The following is a 22,391-nucleotide window of genomic DNA, read 5'->3' on the forward strand; positions in this document are numbered from 1 at the left end:
CATTATAATTTATTTCTATATGTACGAAGGTGTTTTTTTATTCCATTTATGAAACCCGTTATATTTTTTCTGTTTCGGATTTCTCTTGGAAGACTATTATATAAATCAAAACCTCCGTACATAACTCCCCTAGCCGTACTCGTTTTCTTAAACTTAATTATCTTTAAATTTTCTCTATTTCTAGTATTATATTTATGTACATCTTTATTTCTTATTAAATACTTATTAAAATATTCTGGTAACATATTATTTTCTAACTTATATATAAATACTAAAACATTCATACTCAATATTTCTTGAACATTCAACCATTCTAATCTATCAATCATACTTTTACAATTAGTTAATCTATTTTTATTTAAGAATACTCTCATTGCCCTATTTTGTAATTTTTGCAACATTTGTTTGTCTAATTTATTTAACATATTTATTAGTGTTGCACAATAATTAAAATGGGGCAATATTATACTATTGTAAATTATTTTTTTTGTATTTATACTTAATATATTTCTTAATCTAGATTATAAACCTATTTTTCTACTAATTTTTTTTAATATGTAATTACAATGTTCTTTAAAATTTAATTTTGTATCAACAATTACTCCTAAATATTTTATATTATCCACTGTTTCTATACTAGAGCTATTTATTACTATTTTGGTACTATTATCTAACACATTTTTATAATTAATAAACATACATTTAGTTTTATTCTCATTTAATTTAAGTACATTATTCTTTAACCATATTTCTAATAGAGTTAATTCATTATTTAAATTATTTACAATTTCTTTAATGTTATCACCTATGCAATACATTAATGTGTCATCCGCAAATAGATGAATTTTACATTTTTTCACGTTATTAACTATATCATTAATATACAAAACAAATAACAATGGTCCCAATTTAGACCCTTGTGGTACTCCATAAGACACTAATTTCTCTTTAGAATATACATTATTTATTTTAACTTTTTGTTTTCTTTTATATAAGTAATTATTAAACCATCTTAAAACTATATCACTTATACCTATATACTTGGCGCATATGGTAGCTGATATATATTCATATAAAAAATTGAATTACAATAACTATTTTTATATAAGGAAAAAATATAATTTCTGATGAAAATCCTGATTAGGAGGTTAAACTAAATAAATATTGTAGAGATTTTACAAAATGTAGGTTGATGAAAATATTTTAGATTCTAAAATTTATGGTTCATTAACTTAAATATTGATTAATAATTTATTAATATTCATCGAAACTCGTAAGATAAAATTCTTTATTTTTTATTCAATGCATATAATGAAATTAATTTGTTCTTACGCGATGTGTATTTTTTATTAATATATGTAAAATCGCTTGATAACAAACATATTCAATCGCTAATTTTTTATAGACTTATGTATGTAATATTTGTAACAGTTCATAATAACAAGTTTGCAGTGTGTTCTATATTTTTGTTAATTCAAAACATTTAATAATGTTTTATCAATTATATATCTATGGCGACCATTAAAACTCTACTAGCATCATAAAGTCACGTCGTTTGAAACGAGCTGCCAGAACGAATTTGAGTTATCACGATCATAAACTTAAGCAATTATTGCTTTAAGTGCTTTTCTATGAAATTAAAGTTTCTAAAACATGTTTATTTTTTACACAAGAAAGTATTTTATTGCTTGTCAAAAGCAAAAGAATTCCGTATATTATGAACAATATTCAGGTAGTGAAACGCACATTTTATTCAAGGTCATTACTTGTTAAATATGAAAATATTTGTTGTATTGAAATTCGTAAATTAGAAAACTGGTATATACTCGTCATGTGTCGATAACAGCATGCTGACCGCATGTTCTTATCTCTCACTCATTCTCGTCACTTAACACGCGAGCGATCGAGAGTGAAATTATCTCACCACCCGCGCTTGTCGTACATATATGTTGTATATAAAAAAAATATTTAGACACAATATTTAGATAAAGCAGTCGCAGCTAAAAAATCTGCTTCAGTCGAGTTAAAATAAAATCTACGCACAAGTAGGAAAAATTATGATTATAAGCGGAAAATTTTTGATTATTTAAACACCGTCTTAAAACTTCTATTCTCACTTCCGTTTTTACAATACATTTTAGTTTAATTCTTAGACTTATAAGTAATGGAACAAACTAAGTCGACATATGATATATAGTTAAAGTCTAGATGCTAGACCTTCAGTTCGTCATTATCGAAGTTTTTTGTCTGTGAAATAATTTGAGCCTTAAACGACCTTGAAACGAATGATCTATTGTATATAAATATATACTATAATTTAATATCATAATGATTTCAACTTTAATACACTTGTATTATTCTTTGGTTTTGGTTGTATGATCCATTATCGACACAATTTTAATTATCGCATTATCAGAATACTTTTAAGGCTCATTAAGCGTTAACATTTTTTATGTAGCTTTATTATGATTATTACCATTCGGCAAGATAATATCATGCTAATGTCGCGACATTACCATACACACAAGGGTGGCACATTGATAATGACGCGACCCAACAATGTAGTTGATTTTTTATTATAATTTCCCCAAACGACGTCGAGTATAATACTTAATAGTGTTGTAAGTAGAAAGGCGCGTAAACAAGTTTATTATATTGTACAGAAGTCGTTTTCGAAATAATATTTTGCTGTGATTTTATCGAGGGCGCGTCGCGGATTACGTAAAGCTACAAATGTAAATATTTACCAGACATATTTATAGCCATATTGTATTTTCGACGTTGCTGTCGTAAAAAATGAATCCGACACTAACACTAAAATTTATTAATTCATAAAAGAACAATAACGGAGAATATCGTAAATAAGATAAAAATGGCAAAAAACGTAGAACGACGCGACGCAACGGTGAAACGTTTAAGTATGACGGCGAAAGAGAAAAATAATTACGCGATAATGCCAAATTTACGATATAATACAATTGTTAAATTTGATTTATTACTGCCATTAATATTTTATTGCTGCGTCACGTGACGCAAATTTGCTGAGTTTTGTAAATCATTGCGTTTTCGTTTCACTTGATTTGTAAGGAAGGGTGCACATGTATTGTGAATTGTGTACAAGATGGGTCAAAAGAAAAAATAGCTAACACCACCCCTATTCTCATATTATTACTATTTTTTATGTGTTAAACGCTTTCAAAATTAAAATAAATTGCCGTTCCTTTGATATTCTTTCCGTCTTTCATTAAGGTATATTACTAGAGCTTTTAATACCAAAGCATATTTTCAATTACAATATTTCAGTATTTCTTAAATATAATACTAAAATACGAGAATTAATTTTAAAAATTAGGTTCAAAGTAAAAAATAATTGAGATAATGACAATATTTTTATTTGGATGTATTATTATTAATATAAAATAATATACATAAGCAAAAATAATAAATATGTAGTGTACAAAATATTTTTATTTTTTTATATTAAAGATTTTATTATTAAAAAAAAGAGCACTAATATTTTTATAGCGGTGCATGATGTATGAGTTACATAGTCAAAATAAATTTCTTTCATATATGATTCGAAATTAATTTCAACCTTAATTAAAAAGCAAATAAGTGTAATGAGCACGCACAGTACAGAATATGACATTCATATTTATTTATTTATTTTGATTTAATATACCAATAATAAAAAAATTGGTTTTTTATTGTTTTTACATTAAAAATGAAATATAATTACTATTGCTTTTAAGCGATAATGAGCAGTCACAGAAAATATAAGATATTTTTTTACGTTATTATATTAAATTTTAAATAATACAAAGGGATTTGTAATATTTCAAGAATTAACAATTATTTTAATGTAAACATCATGAAAAATAGTCAAATATTAAAGCAAAATATAAAATAAAGATCTAGCACAAATGTCATCGAATATGACGACAAAATAAGTCATAACAGTGCTAATTTATTTAAAAAGTTTAAATTATTATAATTTGTAGTCCTTTAAGCAGTTTATTTCCAGTATTTTCTAGGCATTTTTAGTTTTTATGTTAGATTCTAAGTATGACATATTAAGTAGACTTATAAAAAAATAGCTGATGATAAAAAATATAATATTTGTTAATTCGAACTAATGTATTAAATATTAAGTCTTCATCTTAGATATCAGATTTAATATTTTTTCTCGTTCACTAAGGACTATAACTTAAACACCAAGGTATCAAAGTTGGATTAGAGTAGTGCTTTTCAATTGATTTTGAAGATAATTTCAGAATATTTGCATTAAAATTAAAAGATTAGTCATAAAACTATTTAAGACGTGTTTTATAAATTAAAACTCACGGATTATACATACTAAAATATTGTTTTTTTAAATATAAATAATTAAAACGGTAAAAATATATTTTTTTGATAATCCATGAATCTATATTTGTCGGCGTAAACAAATAATATTGCGTATCCGAGCGGCGTCCATAAATGTTCATTAGAAGCTCCAAAACACTTACATTTACTTGAGCAAAGGCAAATATCAGTGCATATATCCGCCGAATAGATTCCAAAGGCAGTCTGAGGACTACAACATCAGATTTTGCAAAGATGCATTGACCGTAGAAAATGATAAAAATGGTAGTTTGTTGCCTTAACAAACGCAAAACAAATACGAAAAACATAAGTGCAAGGTTGCAAAATCTCTATCTGTGCAAATTTAAACAAAAATAAACAAATTTAATGCTATTAAATCGTCTTAATCTCGACTAAGCGTATATAATTTATTAAAAATACACATTGACCGCGAGAAAAAACTTGTCGCATATACACATTTTAAGGGATTCATATCCCTAAATACTTAAAAACAGCGATTAAGTATCTAACAAAACATTATTGTATCAATACTTTCAACAAAAATATATTTTATAATATTTGCTCTTTTAGTACATATTAAATTTTTCAGCTTGTGCTAGAAAATTTGAACTGAATATTATTTGAGTAAAAAAAAAACACGAGTTATTTCCGTTTGGAAATTGATAAATAAATTCTAGGCCATCCTATATGTAGAATAATAATAATAAAAATGTAGGGTAGTTTTGGGAAAATTGGCCCAAACTCAATCCCGAGGCAATAAAAATGATTCAATAATAACAGACCTGAAGGAAAATCATTTTTCTAGTCATATTTTGCAGGCATACGCAAGATATCTATGCGGGTCTGTCGTAAAAAATAAACGCAAAAAATAACAACGGGTTGAGTTGAGTTTACGGAAAAAATACCGCGTAAGCCGATTTAAAAGCTGGGATTAATATATTATTCATGCACGTGACGTATTGTAGTGATATTTTATTTAATACTTTAATACCGGGTTAGAATTTTGCACGTGACGGGAAATTATGTATAAGTTAAATAATTAATAATGAATATATAATGTTACATCATGGTTTAACCAAAGTCTACATTTCCCTGTACTGTTAAAAAAATATTCTTAATTTTAAATACAAATATTATAGTTAATGTTAATATATATAATTGATAATAAACCAATAAAATAAATATAATTTAGAAAAAATACTATTTTTAACATGTAAACGCTACATTCTTGATTAAAATAATCCAGGTTTAAATCAAAGTGAAATATTGTATACAAAATAATATTTGTCAGAATAAAATATTGCCTAAAAAAATGACTATTAAAAAGCAATATATGATGAAACAAATTATGTCTCAATTGCTCTGACCTAGATGCCAGGGTGTTTATTTTTATTAAAGGAACAGTTATCTATTATAGCTATAAATTAAATTGAAGGGCGCGTGTTCCATACACCCTTATCTCTCACTCACTCTCGTCACTTAACACGCGAGCGAGCGAAAGGGAAAGTATCTCACCGTACGCGCCTGATGTTAACGCCTTTGGAAGGATTGTGTTATTCGGTGTCCGTGAAAATTTCCTTTATTGATGCTAATCTTTACAAATATCTCTATTGTTGTGTAATGTGTGGTCTTTAGTTCCTTTTCGATCTCAAGATTTCTCTTTTCGTTGTTTATTTAGACATTATGGTGATTTTTTAATTTATGACTAATGGCACAGCTGATTAAAAACCTCCACAGACCCTGGTGTTTTTTTTAAATTAGGATTAGTTGATTTTAATGTAAATATAAATCCGATCGATTATTAATAATATGAATAAGGAATAAATGATTAACATACACAGTTTAATTTCAATATGATATCTCATTATTTACTTAGTAGTTGTTGATTGTGTTTACTTCAAAATGCCTGAAAGACAATAAATAAATAAAAATTATGTTTATCCCTTCATTGTGTTAATATTAACTTAAAATATTGAATTAAAATTTATATTATTATTATTAATTATTATAGTATTAATTAAATAATGTTAATAAAATAATAAATACAATTTTTTATTGCAAGAGATATTAAAAAAAATTAATTCATTAATATAAAAGGTAATTTATGTACATAGATATTAATGTCCTTTGGAAAGACGCGGGAAAGGAATATGATTTTTGCAAAATGCAAATATGTACGAATTTTAACGAGTTGGGGTAGCATGTTGTTTGAAAAATAATTGAAAACCTCAACATATGTATGTACATACTTATGTTACATATGTATACATAATTATATACATATATAAAAAAAATATTTATTTAGTTATAGTGCTAAATAAAGTAAAAAATCATTAAAGGTCTTAAAATGCATTTTAAATAATATGAATGAATCTTATCTATTTAATCCTTAAATTGAATTGTTTTTTATAAACGGATTTTTTTGTCAACAGTATTTGAGAGAAGCTGATTACAGACTTTCTGATATATTACATGGATGTCTATCATCATAGAAAGCTTTTAAAGCTCTACTTAAATGTCCTGGCATTTTGAAGTCCCATAAAAACTTTTGCATCAAATCCCATTCTTTCTTCATTTTTATGGGGAATCAAACGATCGCATTTCGCCGTGTAGTTTTGCGTTTCAACTTTATTCTTTATCATCGGTATATACGAGCTGTTTAACGGCCGAGTGAGAAAATAAAATAAAATAAAATAAAATAAAGCTTTAGTCATATTCCGCTTTCTTCTGCAAGAGAAGTGTTTTAAAAGTGAAACGATATATATATTTATATATATAATATTATAATTGTTATATTAATAGTTAAAAAAATAAACTTACTATTTGCGTATTACTTTCATGTAAAGCTATTAATTGTTTAAGCTGATTAATAAAATATATAATAAGTGCCGAATTATTATTTAAATACTATAGTTTGTCATTTCTATCATACATAAATTGTAAATAATTATATTACGCGTCACAATTTTATACATATGTGTGTGCTTCCATACCAAAAAGCATTATTAATATCTAATGAAACTAAATCAGCTTCTTAAAAAAATACATATTTATATTTTATATAACAATAGCGCCCATTTATGATCCTATTACCGACAAAGTCGCAAACTTTGGCCGTATTAAATAACGTGGAAAGTGTGCGTTTCTCGTGCTCTAAAAAGCATCTACATAATAAGCGGCAAATTTAATATTTGAACAAAAAGGGTCATCCGCAAGGCTCTTCGCTTTCCCTTTAAAGCGTTTTTTCTCAATGCACTAATGTGTTTTTAATATGTGCAAAACCTTCGTTCGCAGTATTTTAGCGTTTCCTAAACCTTTTCAGACCGTAGGACAATGTTTTTACAATACTTTTACGCGGTCAACTTAAATACATAATACAAAACATGGTCTACTAAAATATTAATATCTATACAAAAGTTACATAATTAATAAATTCAACTTACTATTAGATTCAAGGGTTAAAAAAATAATATTAGTGTGTAGTAAAAAAAATATAAATAATATGTGCATATTTTCTTTCTACTCCTTGAAAATTCTCTTAATAAATGGATAAGATTTTATATTAAAAATTGAATTGAAAACAAAGTTTCTATGAATTTTAATTATTTTATGTGTCTTAAATTTTTTTCCGCAAAAATAAAATATCTCTATTAACTTAAAAAAAAAACACACTAAATTTGTTTTTTAAGATTTTGGTTCTTATATTTCATCGATTTTTTAAATTAACAAAATTTTCGACAAATTTGACTTTGACACATCTTTTACTGCAATGCACACACATTTATGCCACCACTGATTGTCATACTTTTATTAGCTTAGTTTTAAATAATTTAAAGTTTATTTGAAATCAATAAATAAATCATTGTCAATTGTAGGCATTTTTTTATGAACGTAAAAGTCCAAGCTTCGAATAAACATGATTTATTTCGCAGTACCTATTACGTCAGTATTTTCATCTAATGGTAAAAGCGTAATACTATAATGTTTTTTATATGGTTTTAATTTATTTTATTCACAATTTAGCTAATAAACAGCAATTAATAAATTTAAAATTTTTGAAAATCTTTCTTAAAAGGATTTTGTAATTTGTAACCATTTCTGCTAGTAATAAAATAACGAACAACAGATTCATTATGAAAAATCTGATTATAAAATATTTTGTTAAGCAGTCAAAGAAAGGGATAATGCAATTAATTTGTTTTTAATAAGTTCAAAGGTCAATTGGCTTTTATATTATTTCTCATAATTACGTTTAATATTAGGTAATTTTATTGCAGAAACACTTGAACTCGTGTTTTTAGTAAAGAAGTTATTGTGTCTTATTACTTATTAAAACTATTCCTTTATATTATATTTAAAGTTATATTGTTCCTTTTTCTGAAAATTTAACGGCACTAAATACTGTGTATATTAAATAAAATATATAAATTACAAAATAGTCAATAAAAAAATAGTTCATAATAAGATTTTTCCGATCGTGCACAGTTTTTTTATGGAATATTTTTTCTTGGAGACTCTTACTAGGCAGCTGATTACAGTTTGGGAAACGTTGTAGTATCTGAAGGGTGCGTAGATCGAGGGCGTAATTTCGAGGAGGGGTTTCCGCAATAAATATTTATTTTCCGCGATGATTTTCCGTTCGAGTTCGAACACAAGATAACCGAAAATCGGTCCGAGTTTACCTTGCGAAAGTGTCCCGTTTTATTTCCGGCCGCGATAAGGCGCGGAGAAGGGTTGAAAAGGACTTGGCCCTAATCTATTACATACATTTGACTTTATTATCCTTCGCGGGATAAACCTCTGCGAAATGTTATACCTTATAGGCGTTATCAATTCAAATCCCCGAAAACTGGCCGCGTTCGCCGGATTTTCTACTACCTTGTGGAAAAAATCAACTGTCCCACTTTCGAAACGCTTTTATCTCACGGCCGAAGAAAGCCCAATCTGACGTGTCCTTATTTTATTTTTCTTACTTGGCCGTTGTGCTGAACGATATACTGCATAATATAGATTCTGACTCTTGAGACATTTTAAAATCTCGAGAATTTCAACATACTTTGATAAATCCTGCGAATCACCGATACTTGATATATTTTTATATGAAAATCTTATTAAAGGATTTTTATTTGGTATATAAATAAAAATATATAAATAAACCTGATTAATATATTTAATAAAGTAAACAGTATTTAAAAATAAACAATAGTGATGAAGTACGAATATTTTTAATTTTAATCTATATATGTTATATGTTAATTTATGTGCCAAAAAGACCTTTCAAAAAAAGTGAGCGATGTATCCGATAGCCTGAAGCTTTTATCTGTTATAAATATCCTTCGGTAGATAATACATATCTAGAACTAATTTTTATTTATTTGATATAAGCAACTATTGTATCAAATACCACAATACCTTAATGGAAAGATAAAGTATCTCAATGTTAAGTTTATTTTTGGCCATAACGGCTTTAGCTTTAGGTTTACATATGTGAATGTCCGCTGGGAGCTTCTCTGAAACCAATTAGAACTGTCAGAACCACCCGATGCGTCCAAATTAGTTGCAAAAGACGCATTAAAAGAGTCATAAAAGTAATATATATTTAAAGTAAAAATGTACAAAACTAATCACACTTAAACAAAAAGGATCAGTACCGAATATTTCTGCCGAGCAAGTATAAAAGTACGGCATTCCTGCATGCACATTCCAGAGGATGAGTACGTCACTAAATGCTGTCGTTACACACAAGTGTGATAAGATCTGTATTCAAATTTCTGACTTATATCACCGGCATTGGTTATAGGATTAAGGAATGGAAGAGACGTTGGACCTTTCCGCATTTCGCAAGGGTATATAAAGCAGGATCCACCGTACTCAATATATAATTACTTATATAAAAGAAAACAAAAAGTTAAGATAAATAATGTATGTTCTGAAGAGAGGTTAGTGTATTATGGAGTACCACAAGGGTCTAAATTGGGACCATTGTTGTTTGTTTTATATATGAATGATATAGTTAATAACGTAAGAAAATGTAAAGTTCATCTATTTGCGGATGACACATTGATCTATTGCATGGGTGATAACATTGAAGAAGTTGTGAGTAATTTGAATGATGAATTAGGTGTGTTAGAGATATGGTTAAAGAATAATGTACTTAAATTAAATGAGAATAAAACTAAATGTATGTTTATTAATTATAAAAATGTGTTAGATGATAGTACCAAAATAGTAATAAATAACTCTAATATAGAAATAGTGGATAATATAAAATATTTAGGAGTAATTGTTGATACAAAATTAAACTTTAAAGAACATTGTAATTACATATTAAAAAAAATTAGTAGAAAAATAGGTTTATTATCTAGATTAAGAAATATATTAAGTATAAATACAAAAAAATTAATTTACAATAGTATAATATTGCCCCATTTTAATTATTGTGCAACACTATTAAATATGTTGAATAAATTAGATAAACAAATGTTGCAAAAATTACAAAATAGGGCAATGAGAGTAATCTTAAATAAAAATAGATTAACTAATTGTAAAAGTATGATTGATAGATTAGAATGGTTGAATGTTCAAGAAATATTGAGTATGAATGTTTTAGTATTTATATATAAGTTAGAAAATAATATGTTACCACACTATTTTAATAAGTATTTAATAAGAAATAAAGATGTACATAAATATAATACTAGAAATAGAGAAAATTTAAAGATAATTAAGTATAAGAAAACGAGTACGGCTAGGGGAATTATGTACGGAGGTTTTAATTTATATAATAGTCTTCCAAGAGAAATCCGAAACAGCAAAAATATAACGGGTTTTATAAATGGAATAAAAAAACACCTTCGTACATATAGAAATAAAATATTATAATATTAAGTCTTTATTATTGTATATTTTTTCTTTCTGTTATGTATTTTTTATATATTTTTATATATGTTTACTAAATTTGTTAGATGTAAAGATTAGCTATTAAGCTAAATAAATTAATAAAATAAAATAAAATAAATAAATTACTTTTACAAGTAACCTTCATCCAGACTTCTTACCCAAAACCTTCCTTTCAGTATCGAATCATGAGAGCTTAGCTAAACTCGCACCAAGTGAAGCTAAATCGCTTGAGACGATTCAAAGCAGTTTTTATTTCCATTGTCCCAACTAATCTAGCTGAAACCCTAAGAGTTAAACTCGATTTTTGATGATTTTTTAGTTTATTTATCTAATATCGAATATGGTGTTATCTTTTAGCGAATTACTTTTTAGAAATGCGCAACTGTTTCTTTCAAAGCTATATTTTGAAAAAGTGTATATATTTGACTTTTTGTTTTTATGCACTATATTATTATTTATTTATGTTAATATATTATTATTTATATTGTAAATGTTTTTATGCAAAATTTCGGTTAATATATCATTATTTATTTATAAATTATATAAGTATAAATTCACAATGCTGTATTTTGAATGATATATAATACTTCGTCATTGAAGTATTTTATTAAATATTTTTAATTATTTTTTCGACGTACTATGGATGCTACAGCTACAGAAAATTTCATAAAAATACATTTTACTACATCAATATGCAACACACAGTTACGACTCCCGATCGTAGTACTTTGCGTAGTATTTTAAAAATTATTAAAACATATTTGGTAAGGGCCGACACTTCCCTAAACATTTTCTTAAGAAATTTGATGATATTTGTGATGTGAATTTACAAAATACTCATGCATATTAAAATCACAAGAAATGATGCAAGTAAATTAAATGATAAATATACAACTTTATAAAATTTTAATATATTATTACTAAAGTAAAGTAATTTTCGTCAAACTTTTACGTGGTTCTAGTTTTGAATTACCAAAAACGTATATATGGATTTTCCCGTTTCTTCCTAAATAATGTAAATGACTAAAAAAACTGTATATTTTTATATATTATATACATTTTATTTGTGTAAGGCAATGACGACCTTAAAATTTTATAGAAAATCGTAACACGAATATATAATAGTATTCCATAGAATATACTGAAAGCCTAAACTTCTTTCAGTTTATGCTTTCATTTTAGGCAGCGGTGTCGCATGTCTACAGAATTGAGATCAATAAAATTTTAGAAAAAACTGTTATTTTGTGATCATGTATTAGTTGTGAAAATATGTATTTAAAAATATATTTGTACGTTTATATTACGTAACTGGAAATATTATTAAAAAATCACTTTTAATCTATTTTTTATGCTTTATAGAACACTGTCTAATAATTGACCTACTAACACGTTTAGATTAATAAATGTACTAATATTTACGATCAATATTTTAAATAAGTTAAAGAGAAAATTTATTCACTGCGTGGAAAACTTGTTAATCACTGTCTCGAGTGAAATATTATTCCATACATAATAAACCAGCAATGGGCGAGCAACTTTCACAATTTTGTTTAACTTCTACGTCGATAGTTTTCATGTTTAATACATTTTTAAACTTGGTAAATCATAAAAAGGTCTACTCTTTACAAATTTTAATTAAAATGTCAAGCATATGTTTAATTAAAACATTTTCAAGTAAATAACAGACTATTTAATTATAAAAATAATTGTACATTTACAGGTGTCATGTGTCTCTTGGATTAATTAATTTTACTAACTCATCCACATACCCAACGTAACATACATATATAAATTGTGTAATTACATCATTGATTTATGATTAAACAGGCACATGTGGCTTTCAACTTGGCAGCGCTTTATGTCGTTTAATATAAAACAACGAATTAGAGCGTTTATAGTACAAATGCGTTTGGAATTATAATGAACGTTACCAGAGATATCCTTGTAAACAAGGCTATATACACATCTATCTATACGCGTAGTGTGTTCTTGTGTCGACGATGTTAAACATCGTCGTTCGTTTAGCTGCTAATGTCACAAAATTGTCTAAGGGTCGTGATATAGTAATTTGTGCTTTACGACACGAGGAAATGGCAAAAGGACGGAAAAGTCAAGCAGTAAGTTGGATCCTTTTGGAATGTATCATACACATGGTATGTACATACGTATGACCAAATACATACATAATTTAGTACATGTAAATAATTAAAATTAATCAAGTCTTATTATTTAAATTATATTTTCATTCTTGGAAATGTTTGAACAATTCTTGGAAGCAAGGATTATAAGAAACAAATCCTTAGTAAAATATATTTTATTTATTTATGTAATCTTCATGAAGAACCATACTTTTAGTTAAAGAAGTTTTTCATAAAAATAAAATATAGTTCAAGGTCTTTTTCATATATGTTAATTTAAATTATAATTTAAACAATTAAATAGCATTAAACTTTTTTAAGATTTTGCAAAATTTAAATGTACATATGTACATAGAAATTGTATTCCGCTTGAAATCATATATTTTTACGTACCTGTTCGACAGGCGACTAACGAAATTGTCGCTCATGACTTTGTTATAGCGTCTTAACAAAACTAAGGCGCAAAAAGGAAAATTTTATTATCCTTGCCTTTCCCTTTTTTCATTGTCAAAAGAAGATTAGAGTTTATTGATTTTTCTCTAACAGCGAGAGACTATCTTCGATTTGACGCGTTTCACTTTTTTTATGAGAAACTCATATAAGTATGATTTATTATGGAGTGCCTTAAATGTTTTTTATATAAATGTTTAATAATATAAAAACATTTAATAATATATTTTATATAAATCATACGAAGTCAATATACAATTTCAGACTTACCTCTATAAAACTGATATTGAATGGACTCGTCTAGTGAACATCATTTCGATGGGAATTAAGTATGGATGGATATTTCCCATCCCGGGATGAGCTAGTGGTGGACGATGGTCCAATATCAGAAAGGATCTAGGAATTTTCTTTCGATTATTTGAGGTCAGACCGGACCGAATTCGTGGATTATTAGTAATAATATTCTTGAGTACCACTTTTTTTTTCCTTTTATATTATATTAAATATTTGATGCTTTTCTCTATAAAATACCAGCATAAAAAGAATTGCAATATTCAGAAAAATATCACATAAATTTATATAATAATCAAAGAAAGCTAAAGTAAAATTTATGCGCCATATTACAGTTTATTATGAAATTTTAAGCTACTTATTAATTATGAAATAATTTTAGTTCAATTTCTATGTTCAAGTTGTAATGTCTTGTTATGTAAGATATATGTTATGTTAGAAAATAAGTTATGCTTAAACATAAATATTAATAATATACAAATAGTATATTAATTTATATCCATGTAGATAATTAACATTACTGTACAAAACCATTTATCCAATGAGAAACTGTATAGTTCATTTTATTTTTAGATGAAGTGAAACAGAACTTTTCTGAAATTCATTGCTGATAATAATGACTTTAAAACTAATAGTTTTAGAATCCAATTTATAAATATCACTCGATAAGTACAAATTTTACTGCGAAAATGATTGTTTTTATTATCAAAGTAGTGTATATAATAAATTTTAGCATTAGTATTTGTTGGAATGTATAATTTTTTTATTGAGATCATATTAAAAAAATATAATAATAACATTTTAAGAAGTGATGAAGATGAGTATTAAAATATTTTTTTAAGAGATTTATAGTTTTTTTTATAATAAAATCGCTACAAAAATACACAATATTTTATTAGAAAATTGTTGTTTTTTAAAGCATATAATCTATTGCAGATTTTCACAATGTTTTATGTATTTGTAATAATAAACTTAATTTAAATACGTTCATGCTTTTATATATATTATATTTTGCTTTGAAAATTCATAACGTTATTAATTTGACTACATTAATAGTTTCTATATATTTACATATTAATAAAACTAATATAATATATATAAAATTAATCATAAAAGATCAGATGTTATTAAACATACTTAGACCAACATTGTTCTATGATAATTATTGCTGAAAAATAAAACTAATTAGGATAAGAAATTTTGACTCATCCTTCATATTTCTGTGATATTTTTCCTATTAATTATCACATATAATATTTATACATTTAGATTTATTTCTTTAAAATACAAAATTCAATAATCAGAGTTATGTTATAAAAGCCTATTATCACTTCACAATCTTTAAAAAATATTAAACAAGTTTAATCAATCTTAAGAGGTTGGCAGAAGACCATTTCTGTAGATGTGGCATATTTTTTAGAATAAAATTGTAGTTTAAGAAAAAAACTGTTATATAACGTTCTAAAAGATTGGTAATTTTATATAAAATAAATTAATGCATAAAACATTATGACGCATTGAAGAAATAAATATGTGACAAAAATCATAATGTGCTAATAAAAATCCAAAAGTTAGTAGTTTAATAAATATTATTTATTTATGAACTTTTATTGAAACTCTGAACCAAAAATATAAATTCATGAAAAGTCTGTATTTATTAATTCAATAATTAAATAGAACGGTTAATAGCTTAAATTGAAAGTTAGTAACTCAAAGTTAGTAGTTAAATAGTCAATGAACTAAAATTATACATGTTATAAAAAATAACTAATAGACGTAGTCGGAGCTTAATTGCGTGTTAATGACAAAGTTACTCACCAGTTATATCAACTTACTAACCGTATATTATAATTATTCGTATCAACTTTTTCATTAACAAGTCACTCAGAATTTTTTCTTAAAAAATTTGAGTAATTTGTTGCCGTTAAAAAATAATTAAATTTATTATTTCGAAAAGCAAACGGTTACTGTAAACTTTTAATTTTTAATTAAATAACCTCAATCGTAAACTTGTAAGTGTACTTAATTAAATGGCACATCCATTAACATAGTACGCTCGGTATATATACACAAATTTAAGTCTAAGGGACGGTTCCGGATTTAATTCAATTTAGATTTTATCGTATTTTTTCTTCAAATTGATGAGTGCACAGTGGGCCCGTCTCCGAATTCCCGAAAGATCGAAAGTTTCGAATCGGGGAAACTCTTAGGGCATTTTTCTCGGATAGCTATTAAAGGCCCTCCAGCCCGGGGGCATTTCATTCCTTGATCCAATTACATTCCCGACGAGAAAAAGGCTGACAAAAAAAGTTTTTTTTTTTGATAATTCGTACGTTTCCCATCGTGGTGCTGGTATTCCCGAGCGTTGCCTTTTTCAAGCGAGCTTTCGGTCAAATAAATTTCCCTGCTGAAAACGTATTTAAAATTTTTATACACGGATCTACCCACACTGACGGGAAGTTGTAAACTTTCACGCAAACGCGATCCGGTAATTGCCTGCTTATACTTTGGCTTTTGGATCGAGTTGTTTTAACCGAGAAAAAAACTATTATCTCATCTTTCAGTTTTCAAGGATAGTCTGCAGAGGCATAGATTGGATAATAACTATGTCTGATCATATCTGAGCAACGGAGATTTATTATATATAATGGTTTTATGTAATATTTATTATTAATATTTTCTGAATTTATCTATGCAACTTTTGCAAATGGCGTTAGTTTAATACACTACAACGAAAAAGATATATTTTTTTCTCAGTCATATTACTTTTGTCTATTTATAAATAAAATATTGTTTCTTAATGTATCTCCACGTTTATTTCATAAATAGATTGTCCAATTTTTAGCAACTATATTCAATGTGTTGCATATTTCCTAAGTAAGTTTTATAGTTATAAATGATTTTCTTATAATGACAAACAATAAAACTCATACTTTTCTAATCTCGTTAAAAATAAAGAAGGCTTATTATTGATTTTAATTATCATCCATCGTTCACAAATAGTGAAAATTAAAGCACTAGACAAAGCTGTGTCATAGATTTAGGCAGAAATTAGTGACGTAAATGAGGAAGGGCATCCGATGTAACCGATGAACTTATTTATGAAATTAAAAAATGTGCAACTGTCTTGCAATCCAATTCTTTATATTACAGTTACTAGAACATTATTTTGGCAACTCTGCGTGTGTTAAGTATAAAAAAGGGATAGATCTTAGACTTTTTATAAGGTTGAGTTCAAGTAATTCGTTGCCAGGCTCAATAAATGAACAGCGACCCTGGTAAAAAAATACTAAAGGAGTTTTTTAAGTCAATTTATAAATTAAATGCTTTGAATTATTCTCTGAATTCTATATATTTACTTTCCGAATATTCATCGTATATTTTTCAGAGGTTTGTAGGTTTCTATAAAAGCTTTTAGTTTAATTACAAACAATGTATATTAAGCTAAGCTTAATTCGTAGAACATAAAGGAAGTATTTTTTAATAAAATACATAAATTATTACACCTATTTATCTATAAATACGCATATGCTAAAATTTATTAGCTTTCATATATATATTAAATATATTTAATATGCCTAGCTTATTTTCAATAAATGTGAACAATATTTTGTACATTTTATTAAAAGTTCGTAGTTGTATATTCTACAACTATACAAGTATAATACCAAAAAGTTCAATAAAAAATCAAAACACAGCTCTATTGTTACGTAAATGGTAGCAGTAAATGTCTGATCTTGGGCAGCCACTAATTTGATAAGACTCAGGTGCTTCATCTTATTAGCAAGTACGATTATCTTAAAGTTTTTATTTTAGTATTATGCGCAGTCTAAGGTTAGACCTAACGTCCTACCTGGGTTGTTGACAGAATAGCAATGTTTGAATAAACACAAGTTACACTATTTATGGTTTTTAGCTTTCATGAAGACGATCTAAGAATTACTATTATAAAGAAATCGAAAGGATGCATTGCATCTACTTAACTTGTGAGAAATAATAATGCAGAAACCAGAAAAATTGAACGTCATATTATTCTTTGCTATGGAGCAAATCATTTCATTAGCTCATCCTAAAAAAATAAAGACGTGGGCGTTAAAGGCTTAGTGGGCGTTAAAGGCTTCCGTGGTGGGCGGTGGGTGATTTTCGCTTTTACTTCAAAATCTTGAAAATTTTTGCTTCACAATTTTTTTGTTGCAATAAAATGTTTGGTATAAAAACTTGTTTTTACAAATCTCCTAAATTCATTCTAAAATTGTTTTACATATTATATAATTGTTTAATAAAAAGGTTGACGAAACCCGTTTTAAATGGTGGCCGTTCTTTAAAAATACAATGAAGTGAAGCAAATCTTATTCGTGTTTTTAAATATGAAAGATTATTACTTGTTTAAAAACAATATTTAAGTCATTAGAATGCATTTATTTTACTCTAGCAAGTGTACAATTGGACTAAAAAATTAGACAAAGTACGTACAATAAAAGCACTTGTGCAATTAGTTACCATAACGACTATTTGAACAACGAAAAGAGAATTCTCAAATTTTCATTCCATTTATAAAGGTAAAAACCTCACAGATCACATGAAATAAAAAAAATCCATCAGATCTTAGTCGACAATTACAACTCGGCACATCAGCAAAGACTTTCTAATATCTAAGAGACACACTTCACCAGCTGACTGCTTTGATGTCTCACAGGAATTTTTACAGTGATTTACAGCACAAGGTAATGATATATTCCTAGAAATAATGGTTACTGAAGATGAAATCTGGTTTCATGTTAAAAGCATTGTTATATACATTACAATGCATAAGTATAAATGAGTAAAATAAAATACATTCACGGTAGTATATAATTTATCATGAAACATATCAAAAATTATATATATTTAACATAACGAATCAAAAATAATATTTAAAACCCAAAAAGTTAAGGGTCCGGTGTTCACACACTCGCTAGTTTCGGTACCTCACGATAGTGAGGTACCGACAGCTAGTATAAAAAAAAATTGGTTGAAGCATATTAAGTATCATTTACACGAAAAGGTAAAACATTACATAAGCAAGTTGATAAAAAAATTTGTATGTACAGCTGATGGCACTCCGCCATTACACCTTGCAGACTTCACAATTCTGTTATTGAGCTAGCAAACTTTACTGTTTATTTTATGTTTAAAAATATGATTGCTATTTATTAGGAATTTGTTTTTGTAATTAAAACTAAATTTTAAATATCTTATGACTTTTCAGGCTTTTTAAATATAAAAAATAATAATATTTCTTCAAAAAATAATTAATCCAAAATTGTTTATTTTTTAAAAACACATAAAAAGAGGCGTTGTCTTAAAAATAAAAAAAATTGTTTTTAATAATGCAAATGCTTTTTGAAATTCATTATATAACAAATCTATAAGTTTCATTAATTTTCTATAATTTGTCACATTGAATTGTTCTTCTTCATCTATCTTCATTTTTTATATTCTAATAATGTTTCTTAATAGTGTGAAGTAATATATTTTTGCAACTAAATACTTCTTTTTGTTCAGTGTATCTCTAAAATGACTATATGAATCTCAGGTGCGGTTCATAAAACTAACGGCGTAATATCGCCTGGCGGATGGTATTATAGAAAGAGCAATCGGGTAAATGTCGTTCTTGAATTAGGGCAATTTAAAAAGAAAAAACAAGATACACTTTTGTACTACGAGAGGTAACGAGCAACATTACCGGAGGGGCGTAATTTGACTAAACAATATGAAATTTCGGCGTAAAAACGACCTTTCTGGGCTTGTACAGGCCTGCATAATGAACGGATATAACGATAAACGCGGTCTGTGTATTACACTATATAATAATTATAACAGAGTAAGAGCTTGTCCAAAATGTGGTCTTTGCTTTTCATTGCCTATCAAAATAAATAAAGCCCGTAATCTGCGATGCGAGTAAATAAATTATTAGCAAAGTTTGAGCAGTTGCTGGCGTGTCATATGAAATAATTAATTAGGTTGCAAAATTAACCTTCTCATACTAGGCATTATGAATGTCATGAAAGCTGCGCAAGTGTAATGGCTAGAATAAAAGGTGAATATAAATAATACGCAAGGGTAAAGGGCTGAATGCGTTAAATTTGCAAAGGAGGATCTAATATCCAATATCTATATATTAGATTGCATTATTACATATTCGATGGAGCCATAAAGAGCAATGGGCGACAAACGGTGCAATCTCCGGTCCTATATACATACAGTGGATTCAATATAGAATGAATGTTTAAGAAATAAAATAAATTGTATAGTAAAATACTTAAAATCTAATTAAATAAAACATATGCGAAGCACATGTTCATTTATATGTTTTTTTTAGTTAGTTTGACTTTGCTAGCCAGTGAGACAATTAATGGATCAGTGTTGTATTTATATATATTAATTTTACAAATTAAGTTATGTAAATCAATATTTAAATTATGTTTCAGTGGCAAAAGCGAGAGTCTTAAGCGTGCTAATGTGTATCATTTTATAATACTAATGTTGGCAGTTTTGACTGATGGTAAATGGGTTTATTTTGGTTATTAAAGCTAAAAGAGATTTACATCTACTTCCATTATGCCTATGGACAAAAAAACCGCACCTATTATAATATTTTACATACATATTTTTATGTTATTATTGAATAAGTCAAAATATAATATTCACTTTGAATTAAATATAAATAGCTTGTTACAAAGAAATATAATGCAAATATTAATATTAAAACATCAAAGAACGGGAAATAAATAAATCGTAATTTAATTCAAAAGGGTATTTTATTATTTAACGTGGTATAATATTTACGTTTAATATTATTTTAAAAGATTTATCTTTTATTTTATGTATAGACGACTAAAAAATACAGTTATTAAGGAGAATTTTATTGCTAGATATAAATATTATGAAATGTTCTCATTGTAATAAATTAGCGTTGAAGTAAAATAATACGTTTCTTATATTACGTATTATGTTAATATGTAAGCGCTATAAATTTAAAGATAGTCTAATTAATATTGTGATTCTTAATTAATACATATTATTTTAATACCACAATGATAAATATACACATGAAAAGTTTGACACTAATTTTTTTTGTACCAATATGGTTTTATTTTAGATTGACTATAATATATTATGGAGCTTTTTAATAAATAATTAAAAGCTGAGTTTTGATCTATAGAATATAATTATTGATTTATGAAGTAGAATAGTGTTATTTTATAAATTAATTTTAAGCAAAATTTTAATTATATTTTAAACTGATTAAAATATGTTTTATTTTTGTAAAGATATGTACTTTTTTTTTAAATTTTTTTAATTAACGAGCATTAAAATAAATATTCAGTACTGTGCGGAAATCAAACCATTGCTTTTGATTAAGTCCAATACCTTACGCCACTTGATTTAAAATAGTGCTGGAGTGATAGTTTCAAAGTGTCTTAAGTATGTCTTTTCTCTTTACAGATTCGCTGCAAGTGGAGGAGATGAAAAATGGAGAGCAAGGATTCAACATGCTGCCGCCGGCTACAGTGAGCAGTTTTCCACTTTTCGGCGCTGACAGAGTGGACCCATTTTTCGTTTCGTTATCGGCCCCAAATGTGACGGCCCTGGTTGGCAGATCCGCTTACCTCCACTGCAGAGTCAGGAATCTCGGAAATAAAACGGTAATTCTAATAATGACACTTTAAATTAAATCGAGCGCCGCTTCTGAAATGCAGGGCCCCATCGCGTTAATGGGGCGCGCTTATCTGAGCACATTATGTATAAGTGAAGTCAATATTGTAAAGTACGTTAGAAACAAAAAGATTATTATTGTATAATAAAGGTTAACTAAAAAATAAAAATAAAATAGTAAAGTTACGTAAAACGGTATTTATTTAGCATGTTAAAATTAGAATGATTGGTGCTGAAAATCTTTACAGCTTTAACCTACATTATAGAAATCGCACTATTCTGTATTTTTCTAAATATAGATAATGCTGTAAATATTCGTCTTTAATTATAATATTTTAAAAATACACTAACGAATTACTGACATACTTTTTAAATTATGATACAAGTTAAAAATAATAATATTAATATTAATTTTGAAATACAACTTTTTTTACATAATTTTATTTATGTATATATGTATGTAAATACTCACATTAAATACACAGAACGTATATATAAACATATATTATATATGATACTAACAAGTAACACAAGTACGTGTACGTGTAA

General features: G+C 26.7%; 1 protein-coding gene across 2 annotated transcripts in view; it reads left to right on the top strand.

Annotated features, from left to right (window-relative positions):
* LOC148235843 (zwei Ig domain protein zig-8-like) overlaps positions 1-22,391 on the top strand; it is a 106,050-nt gene that overhangs the window by 19,498 nt on the left and 64,161 nt on the right. For both annotated transcript variants that reach the window (XM_088184099.1, XM_088184100.1), the window contains exon 2: positions 21,633-21,832. In XM_088184099.1, the coding sequence (XP_088040225.1) occupies positions 21,633-21,832 (200 nt within the window). The remainder of the gene's footprint in view (positions 1-21,632; positions 21,833-22,391) is intronic.

Source organism: Plectrocnemia conspersa, unplaced genomic scaffold, assembly GCF_051122295.1.
Source record: "Plectrocnemia conspersa isolate PC_06_02 unplaced genomic scaffold, ASM5112229v1 ptg000004l, whole genome shotgun sequence".
In the NCBI taxonomy this organism is placed as follows: domain Eukaryota; kingdom Metazoa; phylum Arthropoda; class Insecta; order Trichoptera; family Polycentropodidae; genus Plectrocnemia; species Plectrocnemia conspersa.